The 14,594-nt window shown below is 49.3% G+C and overlaps 1 protein-coding gene across 1 annotated transcript; it reads left to right on the forward strand.

Moving 5' to 3' along the window:
• Positions 1-5,336: 5,336 nt before the first annotated feature.
• On the forward strand, positions 5,337-9,271 carry SPACA3 (sperm acrosome associated 3; the record flags this gene model as incomplete). The annotated part of the gene is made up of 4 exons (XM_081028522.1): positions 5,337-5,571; positions 6,306-6,464; positions 6,935-7,013; positions 9,205-9,271. Exons 1-4 carry the CDS (start codon positions 5,385-5,387, stop codon positions 9,269-9,271), a joined length of 492 nt encoding a protein of 163 aa, XP_080884648.1. The 5' UTR covers positions 5,337-5,384.
• Positions 9,272-14,594: the final 5,323 nt, after the last annotated feature.

The raw sequence follows: 14,594 nt of genomic DNA on the forward strand, positions 1-14,594 counted from the left end.
AGTTGGAGCCGAAAGGCTGTGTTTGACTTATATAATAGCGTATAAAATGTGCTAGTTTACAAAACATGGGCACACGTTTAGGCAACTATCAAGTTTGGTTAGAACAGTGGTTCTCAGCCCTGGTAGCACTTTGGAATCACCTGGAAGCGTTGAAAAAAAAATACTAATGTCTGGGTCCTACCTCCAGAGATGTTGATGTAATTTGCTGGCGGTGGGGTGGGGGCAGGCACAAGCATCAGTATTTTTTTCTTTTTTCTAAAGTTGTCGCCAGGACTTTAGAAATGTATTATAATACCAGAAATGTAAGAGAGGCTGCTGATGAACTTAAGCCTGAAGGGGGCTGCTGGAGGATCTCTGCTAGGAAGTAGTCAAGAATCCAAGCTCGCCGTGGGGAAGCAAGGAAGACTCGTGCAGAGCTCAGCTGAGCAGTAAAGACCGGCCGATCCCAACTGGGGCCATGTCTGCCCTCATAACTGTTCCTTTTGAGCTGCTGTTTCTTATTCCCCGTTTAAAAGTGAGAGTCAGGGGGGAAATAATAAAACACGCAATAAAATAAAAGAAGCTGAAAGATTACTCAATAAAAAGAAGCAATAAAATGGTAAAAGTGGGCCGATGCAGTAAAAACCCCAAAACTCAGACAGACAGAATCACCACCGAGGGCCAGACAATAAAAACAATAGCTGAAATGCACTGATCTAAGTGGTAAGAGTCTACATGCATTGAGTCAGCAAGGGAGGATTATTTCCATTGTACAGAGGAGCAAAATGAGTCTAAGGGACATTTAAGTACCATGGTTCCAGTGGGCAGAACAGGTTCACGCCTCTCATGAGGAAATGGAAGTTAACTTGTCAAGACTAAATAGCCAGTCCAGGGTAGAGCAAAACCTTGAACTCAGGGTTTTCTAACTCGAGTACAGAGCTCTTTCCCTTGAACAAAAGTTCAAGCCTGGCTACATGCTCGAGTCATCTAGGGAGCTTTTAAGAAATACTGATGCTGAATAAACATTTTTCCAAAGAAGGCCTGCGAATGGCTAACAGGTATATGAAAAAAAGTGCTTAACATCACTAATCATTGGGGAAATGCAAATCAAAACCACAGTGAAACGTCACCTCACTCCTGTTGGGATGGCCATTTCATATATATATATATATATATATATATATATATATATATATATGATCTCTAAAGGACAATAAGAATTGGTGAGGATGTGGAGAAATTGGAACACTTGCACACTGTTGGTGGGAATACAAAATGGTGCAGCCACTATGGAAAACTGAGTGGAGACTCCTCAAAACATCAAAAATAGAACTACCCTATAATCCAGCAATCCCACTTCTGGATATTTATCCAAAAATAATTAAAATCAGGATCTCGAGGCGATAGTAGCATTCCCCGGTTCATTGCAGCATTATTCACGATAGCCAAGATGTACAAACAGCCCCATGTTCACTGACAGAAGAATGCATAAAGAAACTATACTTGTATTGTATACACACAACGGTATATTAGTCAGCTTTTAAAAAGAAGGAATTCTGCGATACGCAACAACAAGGATGACCCTTGAGGACATTATGTGAAGTGAAATAAGCTGGTCACAGAACGATAAATACAATATGATTCCATTTATGTGAGGTATTTAAAATAGTCAAGTCCATAGAATCAAAGATTGGAATGGTGGTTGCCAGGGGCTGGAGGGGGGACAGAACTGGGGAGTGACTCATCCAAGAGCATAAATTTTCAGTTAAGCAAAATGAATACGCTATGGAGATCTGCCGTACACTGTACCTATAGTCAATGGGACTGTATTGTACACTTTAAAATTTGTTGAGGGTAGAGCTCATGTTAAGTGTGTGTGCCACAATAAAATTTTTTTAAAAAATGAAAAGAAAGAAAAGAAATCCTGATGTGCTGTTGCACCAACCCTCAGTCCTAGCCTGGTTGGTCTGGGGAGCAACCTAACACGCTAGGGCTGTGCTCTGCGCTCAGTAGTAATTGTGCCTATGTACTAAGCACTATACTTTAAGTACTAAGCACGAAGCATCTATAAAGGTGTTTCAGGTATTGGCATTCCCACTTGAGAACTGAGGAAACAGAAGTTAAGCCACTTTTTCTGGGTCACCCAGCTCGTCGTCACCAGCGCCTGTGTTTGTGCCCACGTCAGCCTGACTCCAAAGGCTGTGCTCTACCTGCCGTGCCACATGGCTCCCAGGCAGAGGCCCCTGTGGAGCATAGACGTGGGTGTCCCATTCTCTTCCATATCACGTCTCTGTCTCTCAAGCTGTAGGGTTGACAGTATCGTCTTTATTCCAGGCTTGTTCACAATGAACACTCATCATCCAGATGGAGAAAGGGGTTATTTTGTGGCATTAAAGAAGAAATTGCTGCCAGTCAACGGAGTTCGATAGTGAGATGGGCTGCCTGGGAAGGCAGTGGGCAACCGCCATCATCACTGGGTAACCACCTGAAGGATCTGTTGGAAAGAGAAGTTTCATCCTTCAAAGTATCGTGTGTGTGTGTATGTGTGTGTGTGTGTGTGTGTGTGTGTGTGTAGACTTGGGCAAGAGGAGTTGGACTTAGATACTCCTAGTATGTCTCCAGGCCTTGAAATTGAGAGGTTCAAGGGGGCTAGTCAAAGCTCAGTGGGTGAGAGATGGTTCTAGAAGATGAGCTCACAGACCTGGGGAGTTCCAGAAGGCCCTCTCCAATCATTCTCTTAAAGTTTGGTGCCTGGAGACCTGGCAGTATCATGGAGGGTGTCCTGAGCTGAAGCAGCGTTCTGGGTCCCTTCTGCCGCTGCCACTATAACCGCTGTGTCAGCTTTGGTGGGAACAACACCTGATCAGTGAGCCACCTTCCCCATTTTCCTACAGCTGTTAAGGTTCCTGGGCTTGGTTGGACAGTGAGGGGCATGGAAAAACAAAGATGGTGATCAAAGATGGGGGTGCATTCTGGGCTGGGACAGCAATGAGTTCAGAGAGAGAGAGAGAGAGAGACAGAGACAGAGACAGAGAGAGAGAGAGACAGAGAGAGAGAGAGACAGAGAGAGAGAGAGAGAGAGAGAGAGAGAGAGAAGCCCATGCTGGAAGGTTTCTGGTCTCTGAATCACCAGACCTGACTCCTTATACCTGTAGACCTACGGTGAAACACTCAGGATAAATTGCTTTTAAGTCACTTTGCTACAAAAAAATCAAAACCAGTCTCTGTATAGCAGTCAACTTGGTTTCTTCATCTATAAATTGGGGATATTAATCCTATCCACCTTGAACTGTTGAGCGGACTCAATGAGATTAAGCTGGAAAACATCCAGAAAAGGTCTGCCAGGTTTTAAAAACCCAGCACGGTTAATTGTCTTCGTCCCTTTCTTTTCCCCACACGTTGACGGGAAAGGCTCACGCTCTCGGGGTCATGACCTCGGTATAATTCCAGTTAAGAAGCATCCACAGAATTGCCACTCCATATCAGCAATTCTGCTTGACTCTTAGGAGATGAAGATACATAAGACAGCCATTATTCTTGGGACGTTTACCTTGTGGTGGGAAAGACTAACATACTATATTACAGTCTCGTGTGGCAGAGGGACAGCACAGGGTGCTTTGGGAGTGTTGGGAGAGCTATCAGGAGAACCTTGCTGGAGAACTCATCTCTGACGGGGCCGTTGAAGTATGAGTGAGAGTTACCCATGTAAAGAAACGGAGAGACTTTCTGTTCTAGATGGTAGGATTGCCGAGTGTACAATATGGCATTCCTGGGACTTAAAGGGGAAGTGAGGGAGGGGTTAGCAGGGCTGGGTCCTGAGGGGCCCTGCAGATCATGCTTGGGAGCAGTGACGAAGGGGGCCAGCGAAGGGGGTCACAGGCTTTTTGTTTTGGAACGTCATTCTGATAAATGCGTATAGAGTCCTTTGGAAGAAGGGCCAGGAACTGGACACAAGGAGAGCGTCAGCAAACCACGACGGTGGTCTGCACTGAGGGGAAGATGATGCTTGGGTAGGGAAAGGAAAACAACAGCCCTTTGGGATGAATTGGTGGGGATGGTTGCAGGACGCAGTGATGAAGAGAATGACTGAAGAATAACATCCATATTCCTAGTTTGGATAAAACATTATGAGTGTAAAAACGAGAATATTTTAAACCGAGAAGGGGAAGACGTAAAGAAGCAGATTTCAGTGGGAATATTAGTTCTGTGTTAGGCACACGTAGTTGGAGATGACGGGGATCTCCAGGTGGAGAGAGCCAGGTGGCAGTTGCACATGAGGTAAGATGTAATGTAAAGTCATCAGCCTGTCGGTGGAGTTAACAGCAGGGCTATCCCTGGCGTATCTGGCTGTGGAAGAGAAGACGGCTGAGGGTAGGAATGCCTGGAAAGCGTGGCAGCATTTAAGACCTGGGCAGAAGTGGATTCCACAGCGGAGAAAGAGAAGAAATAACCTGAGAGGGAGGAGAGAACCTGGGAGAGGGGAGCATCATGGAAGCAAAGAGAGGCAAGAGTTTCAACAAGGTGCAGTGGTCTACAGGGTGGAGCGCTCCTGTGAGAGCATTGAGAACGGTCCATTGGACCAAGCAGAACAATTGCAGCAAGTGGTAAAGGGGAAGCTAGTACCTTTCACTGGGTTTGAAAACAAACAGGAGGTGAGAAAATGGTAAACAAATGAGGGGAGCTTTTCGGGAGGAGGCGCTTTTGCAAGGTGATCGTTTAGAAGGGGCTGTGGGCGTGGAGGCATGTTTCAGGACTGCCTTGGGAACCTGTGTGGGGGGGAAAGAGCAGCCTCCATTTGAGAGGGCTGCAGGTGGCAGTTTTCTGGGGGACCTCGTTTCAGTTCAGACCAGAGGAGGGGGGCTTAGTGCTAGAAGAGAGTTTCCTTGGCAATTGGGTCTAGGGACTAATTTTACACGGAGGACACTGCTTGGTCCATCTCCTCTGGGAACATCCACTCATGGCCATATCCCCACGGGGCTTCAGATTCACATAAACTTTGGTGTCTGTCCAAAGTGTGCCCCTTCCTAGCTGTGAAATCTTCGGCCTCAGGATTCAATAATGCCTGGCATGAAGTATGGAGCTTAAAATATGTTTGTTTTCTCCTCCATTTACCCTCCTCTTCTCTCAGCTGCTGGGGCAGGGTGGTGTCAAGCAAGATTGGAAGGGAGAGGGGCTGGCCACAGAGAGCCCTCTCCTGGATCTCAGGGGTATGGCAGATGTATCAGCGGGGCTGCAAGGGAGCAGGCTGGCAGTGTTGGTGCTTTCCCCCTATTGCCCTGGCCTTGTCTTCCTTCTTCTTCCAAAGGGGTAGCTGTCTGAGAGGACCACCAGGGCTGTTGAGCTTCCTGCCATCTCAAAGCCCAGCTCGGAGCCAGTGTGGTGAGGGCTTCACCTCTGCCGCCTGCATGGAAGCCAGGAGCTGGGCTCCCAGAAGGCGGCTGTGCCCATCTGGGACCATGTTGGTGGCCTTTGCCTCTCTGCTCAGCTGCCTGCTCACCTCCGGCCAGGCCAAGGCCTATAGTCGCTGCGAGCTGGCCAGAGTGCTACAGGATTTCGGCCTGGAGGGATACCGGGGCTATAGCCTGGCTGACTGTGAGAACCCCTCTCCCCGGCGGGCTTCACCCCCTTCTCAGCACCGCTTCCTCCTTCCCTCTGCCTCTCCCTCCTCCTTTTCACTCAAGGGCTGTGGCCTCAGGAGCTTTCTGAGCCTCAGTTCTCATTTGTAAAACAAGGATTATATGAGATGGCTGATAGAGAACCCCCAGCACTGAGTCAAATACACAATAGGCAGGCAACCAACAGCCAAATCAGAACCGTCCCTTCATTTTCACCGCGGCTCAAGTCAGGAGCCAAAGGAACAGAATAGCTTAGTACTCTAATTTTAATCTTGGCATGAGGACCAGACATTCCCATTGAAGTTTAGGGCAAACTGAGCAAATCCGTTAACTTCTGAAAATGATGGGCGTTTCAGGAAGTTGCAAGCACAGCCCCACCTGGACTTATTTTCTTCTCTAGTTTTAGGCCTCTATACAGGTCCCACCTGTGTCTTCCTCAGCTCGCCTCAGAAAATGTAGCTCTTGTTCCTTCATTCCACAAACACTTCTTGGGCCCCATTATGTGTGGAACAGAGACAACGGGAAGGTTGCTGACCTACGGGTGGGAGGCCTGAAGTCCTCCCAAGTGGGTGGGAGGGCGTCTGCCCCGATGTCCTCTAAGCAGGAGCTGAGGCTTGAAGGAGCTAACGTGTGGGGCCTGCACGCTGCATGCTCTGGTCTGGGTTGGCCTTGATCATGTGACCCCTAAGCCGGTGTCTCCACTCTATGCAGGGGTCTGTCTTGCCTATTTCACAAGTGGCTTCAACACAGCCGCTGTGGATCACGAAGCGGACGGAAGCACCAACAACGGCATCTTCCAGATTAGCAGTCGGAAGTGGTGCAAAGATCGTAACCCAAATGTCCCCAACCGGTGCCAGGTGTACTGCTCCGGTAGGCGGGGCCTGAGCCTAGCGCTGGCTGGGGCCAGGCCTCTGCACCAGCCTTTGCTCTTCATGGTTTTGTTTACTCCTTTTACCTTTATCTTTGAATGGGGAGTCCCCCCACATCCTGCTGGTCCTACGAAGGAGAGCAGGATGGGGCAAGTGATGAGGGTGGATCCTGTATAAATCTCATTTGGGGTCCCAGATGGGAGACTGTCCTGAGTGCTAGAGCACTGGGGGCGGGGGGTTGCTTCTGATAGGAGATGAAAGTGATAAATTAATGTCTGTGTTTTCAAAGGGGTTAAGAGACAGTGTTGGGTTTAGGATGGAGGAATGTGTGTGTGTGTGTGAGAGAGAGAGAGAGAGAGAGAGAGAGAGAGAGAGAGAGAGAGAGAGAGAGAGAGAGAGAGAGAGAGACTTTCATGTATATTCAGCTCAGGCCCCTGCTCCCTCATTGTGTTTCTCTGCCTCCCACCCCAGATTTGTTGAATCCTAACCTCAAGGACACTATTATCTGTGCCATGAAGATAGCTCAACAGCCACAGGGGCTGAGCAGCTGGTGAGTAGCTTGGGCTGGAGCCCCCGCCAGGTGACGTGAGCAGGACTGGTGGAGGGCAGCAGGAAAACTAACTTTTCTGAGTGCCTGCTTTATCCCAGGCACCATTCCAAAGCCTCACACTCTAATCGCACAATGTTGGGTGGTAGGGATTACTACCACGGAGGTATTTACAGATAACACACTGAGTTTCAGGGAGGATAAGCAATTTCCTGGAGGTCACGGAGCCAAGCCTGGCTCTTCCAAACTTCCTCTGCCTATGAATCCACTAGATCTGGGCCTAATAAACCTTTTTCGTTTGTGTTTTTAACTGTGGTATCTTTATCAAAAGTAACTTTTATGTGAAGGCCCCCCATGTACAACAGATCAAATACTAAATTCCCAGCTTGAAGCAGGGTGAGCGCTCCGATCCTCACCCTGCCAGCCTTCTCTTTCCCCACCCCCTTCCCACAAGATGGGAAGCCGCCCTTACAGGTGACGGAATTGGATGTGCTTCGATGGGGCGTTACACTAGATCTTTGGTTCACTGAGGGACCTCCGGGGCAGCGGCACAGCAGTTTCTCAGCCTCTTCTGATGCGAGTTTCACTTAGTCTCCAACCTCCCTTTACTCACATTTCTGGATGAGAGAGCAGCAGGGGGAGAATGTGGGGAAGGTGAAACACTCTGGCTGGCCGGTGCAACCAGAACCACAGACAGATGTGATACTCACAAGGCTGGCAAAGGAATTTGAAAGGCACGGAACGTCTAGGGAGACACTCGAGGCAGGGGGACCAGTGGGGGAGCCTTTGCAGGAGTCTAGGGAGATATAAGGTCCAGATAGAACAGTTGCACAGATGATGGACAGAGGAGAAGGGTTGGGTATAAGGGCGTGCTGGGGACCGGTGATAGGTGAGGGAGAGGAGGAGGAGAAAATGATTGTGAACAGAGACAAGGTCCGAAGTGGGCCTTGACAATGGCCATAGCTTTGGAGACATGTTGGTTTGAGAACAGTTGAAGCCCTAAGAACTGGATCAGGAGTGAGGCAGGCTCAGCAGGACATTTGCATAAGTATAAAATCAGGAAGGGTAAATGCAGGAATCCAAGAGCTTAAGGCCTTGGGGGCACCAGCTGGTGTGGAAGAAACAGGTCCTTTGGGGTTAAATCAAAGAACAACTCTCTTTGGTACACTGGGAGTAAATTTGTGGCAGGTAGAACTCCTTAGAGGTGAGAGAGACTAATAGGAAGTGATCCCAGGAGGTGGAAAGCGTGCCATTTATTCTTTCCACATGCACGCATTGAGAACTCGCCTGTGCCAGGCTCCGTGCTAGGTACTGAGCTTCAGAGATGGCTGAGACCCAAGTCTTTGCCCTCAAGGGTCCCACAGTCTAATGGAAGCACGAAGAGGTCAGTCGCTCACTCTTGGTTGATAGAGCACTACAGGTCCTTAGGGGCACTCCTGGTCATTGGGCTCTCTGACATTGACGTCATGGAGGACACTAGTTATGAAAGTCTGGGACCCCAGGACCCCAGGATCTTGCTTATCTTCCTCAAGATGCCAAAGGGATGCTGGAACAAGGTAATGGCCCTGGAAGAGTCTACAAATTATAATTATAACAAGTGAAAGACCCAGGAGAATTGGATGTGTGTGCAGCTCTGTCATTTACTAGCTGTGGATCTTGGTCAAGTAACGTTGCATCTCAGTCTCCGTTTTTCACTTGGAATATAGGGCACATAATATCTGCCCAGTGTACCTTATAGGGCTGCTGGGGTGGGGCAGAGAAATGGGTGATGAATGTGGCAGGGCTTTGAAAACTGTAAAGGGCTGTCCACAAGGAAGGGGGCATCACTGTCAGCAGAAGCATCCGTGTAGGAAAAGAACATTGGACGGGGTCTCTGGACCCCAGGACCCCAGGTCTTTGCCACTGACTTCTGAGTGGACAGTGGGCTTGAGCAAATTACTGTGTGTCTCCATTGGTTAAATAAGGAGACTAGATAGATGACTTTTTAAGGGCCATTATTTTCCTTTTTTTTTTTTTAACTTCTAGTGGGTTCTTTGTTAGTTAATGCAGTTTACTTTTCTCTCTTTTCCTCGTTAGCTCTTTTCTTCACCTCACTTCTGGTTTAGAAGCCCCACCTCCTTCCTGTTCTTCTCTGAGCAGAGACGGAGGGCTGCCGCTGATTTGGTCTCTCCTCTTCCCCATCTGCCATCCTCAGGGAGGCCTGGAGGCAGCACTGCCAGGGCAAGGACCTCAGAGACTGGGTGGATGGCTGTGACCTCTAGGACCCTCTCGGGATGGACCAGGCCATGCACAGCAGGCTGCGAAATGTGGTTCGGTTCCTGACCCAGGAGTGGGAAGGACAAGCCCACTAATAAAGTATACATATAAAGTGTGGTTCTCAGCTATTGCTTGTTTCCAGGCGGCGTGTCAGGGCCAGAGCATCTCAGGGCTTCTTCCCCTAGGCACCTGGGCTGGGCTTCAGGTGGATTACAAAGAGCTTACCATGGAAGTCTCGCCTGTATCCTTAGAGGCCGGGGGAGGGGCAGGGGGCGAGGTCAGTGCCTCTCTTAACCACACCTGGCAGAGTGTCCTGGGCCCTTTACCTGGATCTAGGTTTGCCAGAGTTAGTAAAACAAACAAAACACCAACAACGATAACCAAAACAGGATGCCTGAGTTAATTTGAATTTTGGATACACCACAGATACATTTTATTGTACGTATGTCCCAAATATCCTACGGGCCATATTTATATGAAAACATGCTTTGTTGTGTATTTGAAATTCAAAGGTAGCTAGGTGTCCTATATTTTATCTGGCAACGCTTCTTGGGTCTGGTGTTGTATACGTCCGGCTTGTTTGGGAGGGTACTTGAAACACTTATTTTCTGTGGCTCTGGTCGCCCGGGGGGTGGCCAGGGTGCCTCTGCCCTCCAGCTGACAACGGCTAGCGCACTGGCGGTGGCCAAAGGAGTGGTGCAATGACTGGTGGCTATCACCAGGGGCTTCAGCTGGGGCTCTCACCCTGCTCTCCAGTGCCCTCTAGTGGGTGCCACTGAGAGTGATGACACATCCTGGGTGTGGAAGCCGCCACTCATGCTGCTGCATGCTGGCTGGGAGGCGGGAGCGTGGGGTGGGTGGCCCAGGTGGCTTTCCGTCAGCAAACTGCAGTTCTCTGTCTTCCTCAATATGCGGGAGCTCAGAAGGAGGCAGCACTGTCTCCCATTAACCTAGAGCTCAGTGTCTCCAGCCCCTTGGGATGAGCTGTATCTGAAGAAGGCAGGTGGGCGGAGTCTCGGGATCACTGTGGAGGTGGTGGCAAGACCAGCAACTGAAGTGACGTCTGAGAGGCCGAGCCCTGAGCTCAGATTGCAGATTCTTCTGGAAAGGGCTCAGGGAACACTGCACGTACTGCACTGCCCATTGAGTCATGGCTGGTGATGACCAGGGAGAAGAGTGGCATACAATGCCGACCACCCCTCCACACCAACCTGCCGTTTCCAAATGCCACTGGTCAGCCAGCACCAGAGCGGCGGCTGAGTGTCACAGTGGTGAAGCAGGCTAGTTTCCTTCCACTGCTGGGCTGGTGTTGGGCCACTCCTATCCCCACCTGTGTCTCACCCTGGCTTCCAGTTCTGCGCCCCGGTGGAGCTCTTGCCTCCAAGTCAAGACAATGATAAAACTTGAGGGCTACTCAACAAGTGGACAGGGATGGAAGACCAGATCCTTCCTGGGAGTCCACGGTTGGGGGAGATCAACGACCAATGGATCCATTCTCATTAATAGGGATACTGCTCTCTTCCCCCCCTTCTTCTGCCTCCGTCCCACTCCCCACTCTAGTTCAAGCCGTTGTTTCTCAGTCTAGTTGTAGGACACAGCTCACTGGCCCGTGCTGGTATTATGAGCCTTGCGCTGCCCCCGGCTGAGGCAGGCGGTCTCCAGTTGTCGGTCGGCCACTCACAGCAGCCCATGGCAGCTCTTGCTGGCTGCTGGTCGCTCACACTGGCTGCTGGCCACTCATGCTGGCCACCGGCTACTCATGGCAGCACACAGCAGGCCGCGGCAGCTCACACCAACCTCCGGCTGCTCACGGCAGCCCAGCTCCAGGGACAGCCGTTGTTCACAATCTTGGCTGTAGAGCTCGCAGCCCACTGGCCCATGTGGGAATCGAACCAGTGGCCTTTGGCGTTAGGAGCACGGTGTTCCAAACGCCTGAACCACCGGGCCAGCCCCTGCTCTCTTTTTAATATTAAAGGAAACATTGTGTGCTACCGTGTGCCATGCATTATCCTAGTTAGACCCTAGAACAATAACTGTGCTAGAGGTACCATTATTATCCCCATGGTACAGATAAGGAAACAGAGGCTCTGAGGAGATAAATTTGCACCCAGGTCAATATAACTCCATGGTGCTTGTCGTCACTGTACTGTGAGGAGAGCTAGTTGTCCTGCGTCACCACCGTGGTCTCTCTCCCTCAACAGCTGGAGACCCGTGGCCCACCATCTTTGTATGATTTGTACCCTCTCCTTCAACTTTACTTTATTGGCTGTTGCCTGCAACCGCCTGACTGTTCCCCCGGGTCCCATTCACCCAAGAGTAGGTGGAATGAGGCCCTTGGAATCAAAGGGAGAGTTGTTAAGAAGACTTGGAGGCTCTGGGCTGGCGTGATAGCCCCAGGGCCAGTCAAGGTGGGGCTGGCAGGGATCCTGGGGGCCTGGGCTGGGCTGGACCAGGAGCAGCGGAGATGAAAGAGGAGAGTGCTTCAGCCAGAGCCTGTACACGAGAGTTAAACGGTCTGCAGTTTTCCCGGAAGGCCCATTTCCTAAGTGAAGTGCTCACATTGGGTAGAGTAACCAGCCTGTACCCTGGAGTCCCCTTGCTTCCACGTCATGCTCTGACCCCTCATTCCTTGGGTCACTATGTCCAGTCTGTTTTACCTGTTGAATAGCTCCTGAAACGTCCCTCCTTTCCATCCCATATGCCTCTACTTTAAATCAAGCCCCCAGCACTTTTTCCCTAGGACCATTACAATGGCCTCATAAGGGGGTCCCTTGCTATCTCACCTCCCCCCTCAGAGTGAAGTTTCCACCTGGTTACTCTCACTTGCATCCTGGTTCCAATGGCTTTTCTCCAGGTCAAGTCCAAGTTCCTTGGCTTGGCACACAAGTTCTTTCATGACCCAGGCTCATACAGATTCATTTCTCAACTGTTCAGCCACTTTTGCTCTAGCTGGTTTGTATCCATGAATTTCGTTCCCTGAGCAAAACATGCTGCTTCCTCCCTTTCACCACCACCTGCCATTCTTCCTCTTGCTCATTACGCTCCAGGGAATAGACACTCTCCTTCCATGCAGCAAGCTTGTCTCCACCACAGGGGATTCACGCCAGCCTTGTCTTCCTGGAATGCCATTTCCTCAGCTCTGTGAGAGGCTGTTCCTTTCTCTTCAGTCAGAACTTGTCTTAATTTTATCAACTCAGAGTGACTTCTCCGACCACCCTAAGTTCTTCTCTGCCTCCAAGCCTTTGCTCAGATAGCTCTTCTGTAAACTTGCCTGCCAGGCAACTTCCACCCATTTCTCAAGGCTGCCACCAAAACCCGCTCCGTCTCAGCCCAGCAGACAGACCCTCGGGCACCTCCAATGTAGCTCTGTCTGCTAAGGTTCATTTGTTGCCCTGAGTTCTGTTGCCTGATGAGACTCTGAGCTCCCCGAGACTGTCTTCTTGGTCTATGAACCCCCAGGGACTAGCACAGTGCCTGAAATAGAGTGGGCACACAGAAAACGCTCGTGGAGTGAGGGAGTCTGGACAGAGACCCTCACCTGGCACTGGGAAGTCTTCCAGCAGTTTCTTTTCTTTTTTTCTCCCCCAGCGGTTTCTTTACCCTCCTCCCTCTAAGGTAGGTTCAACTGGATGTGCTTTGGTGCCCACCAATCACTTTCTGTGGGGCCTATTTTAATTTGGATAGAATTCCTTTTGAGAAGAAGCCATGAAGTCTGAATTACACTAAAGACAAATGGTTCATAATGGCGATAAGTTAGCCAAATGAGCCACTCCCTTCAGAGACACAGCGTGGAGAGCAGCTTCCAGGAGGCTAGAGGTCTAAATTGCGCCTACCAAGGCATCACTCACACCCTTTACCAGGGGTGGGTTTTAGTTTTTTTTTTTTTTTTAAACAAAAGCATCATTGCAGTTCAGAAATGAATGAAATGTCAACAGCGTGTGTCTGGGGGCTCCACGTCCCCCGGAGAACATTACTTGTGCATTTCCTGCATGCAGTGGATGCAGTGGTCCCAATTCCTTAAGAACCAGGCCCCAGGGATGTTTGCAAAGCGATGTTACAGTTGCTTTCTATGTATGCAGGTCTCCTCAGCCCTCAGAATTGCCACATGCATAAGATAATTTTATGAACTCACAGCTCGAAGGTTCTCTGTTCATATCCATTTTTTGCGTGGTCATTCATTTTGCGATCTGCGAGAACTCACTAGTACACAAACGGCAGCAGGTGCCAAAGGTTTAAAAAAATTATGGGAGAAAAAACTTGAAATTGATCAACTCCTAGCTGTCATTTATTTTCCCCTTCCTGTAAATTGAAAAAATGGCAGTCATTATGTCATTTCAGGAGAGGAAATGTTGGTTGCGCTTTGTGGTACTGTGGCGTTTTTTTGGAGGAGAGTTTAACACTTGTAGACCCAGAGGGCTCTACTTATCAGTATGTAACTAGAGGATGGGTTCTGGGGCTCCATAACCCCTTAAAATCATATGCAAACTTGTTGTGTATCTATGTGACCATGTGCATTTTTTTCTGGGGAGAGAGTTCATAGCTTTCACCTTATTTTTAATCCACGCCAACGATCTAAACAAGATCAAGAATCAATGTTTTACAGGAAGAAAAGATAGGAAGTGTATGTCTTAGCTTATTGAATTCTCATAACAACCCTGAAAACTAAACATCATCATCTCCATTTCACAGACAGGAAATAGAGGCTCTGAGCAGTAAGTGCAATATCTGCTTAGATACCTGACACCCATTCTCAACTTAGACTCATGAACTGGTAGAGTTGGGATTTCACCAAAAAAATCCTTTGTTCATTTCCCGCCCCCTTTTCTTTTATAGAGGAGGAAACGTCGGCCCAGAAAGATGAATTACATTGTCCAAAGTTATACGGTCAGTTTACAGCAGAAATGGGCTAGAAATAGTCTCTTTACTCTCTGTCCAAAGCCTTTGCCTACCTATTGCTTTGTTCTTGCAAAGCCAGTGAGTGGAGGTTAAATTGAATTAGTAAGAAACTCTCCTCCTCTCACCTGTCCTCAGGCTGGGTCGTTCCCACTGACCTGTTTCATTGTCCCCAGGGACCTCCTGGCCCCAAATATACTCAACCTAGTAGCCTTAGGAATAGACAAATGCGAGAGCAAAACGATTCCACATGCCAGGAATCTCAAATGAGTGGGGAGAAAGCCATGAGCTAAATAGACCAACGCTTGGCTTGGGAGATACCTTCCTAGACACTTGGAGAGCAGAGGAAGGATCTTGGGGACTTTAGCCTTGACGCACCCCTCAGTGTGGTAACCAGGCCCCTCATCCTTTGGCACCTGCCTATCTCTCAGTGGT

The sequence above is a fragment of the Rhinolophus hipposideros genome (genome assembly GCF_964194185.1).
Source record: "Rhinolophus hipposideros genome assembly, chromosome: 20".
NCBI lineage: Eukaryota > Metazoa > Chordata > Mammalia > Chiroptera > Rhinolophidae > Rhinolophus > Rhinolophus hipposideros.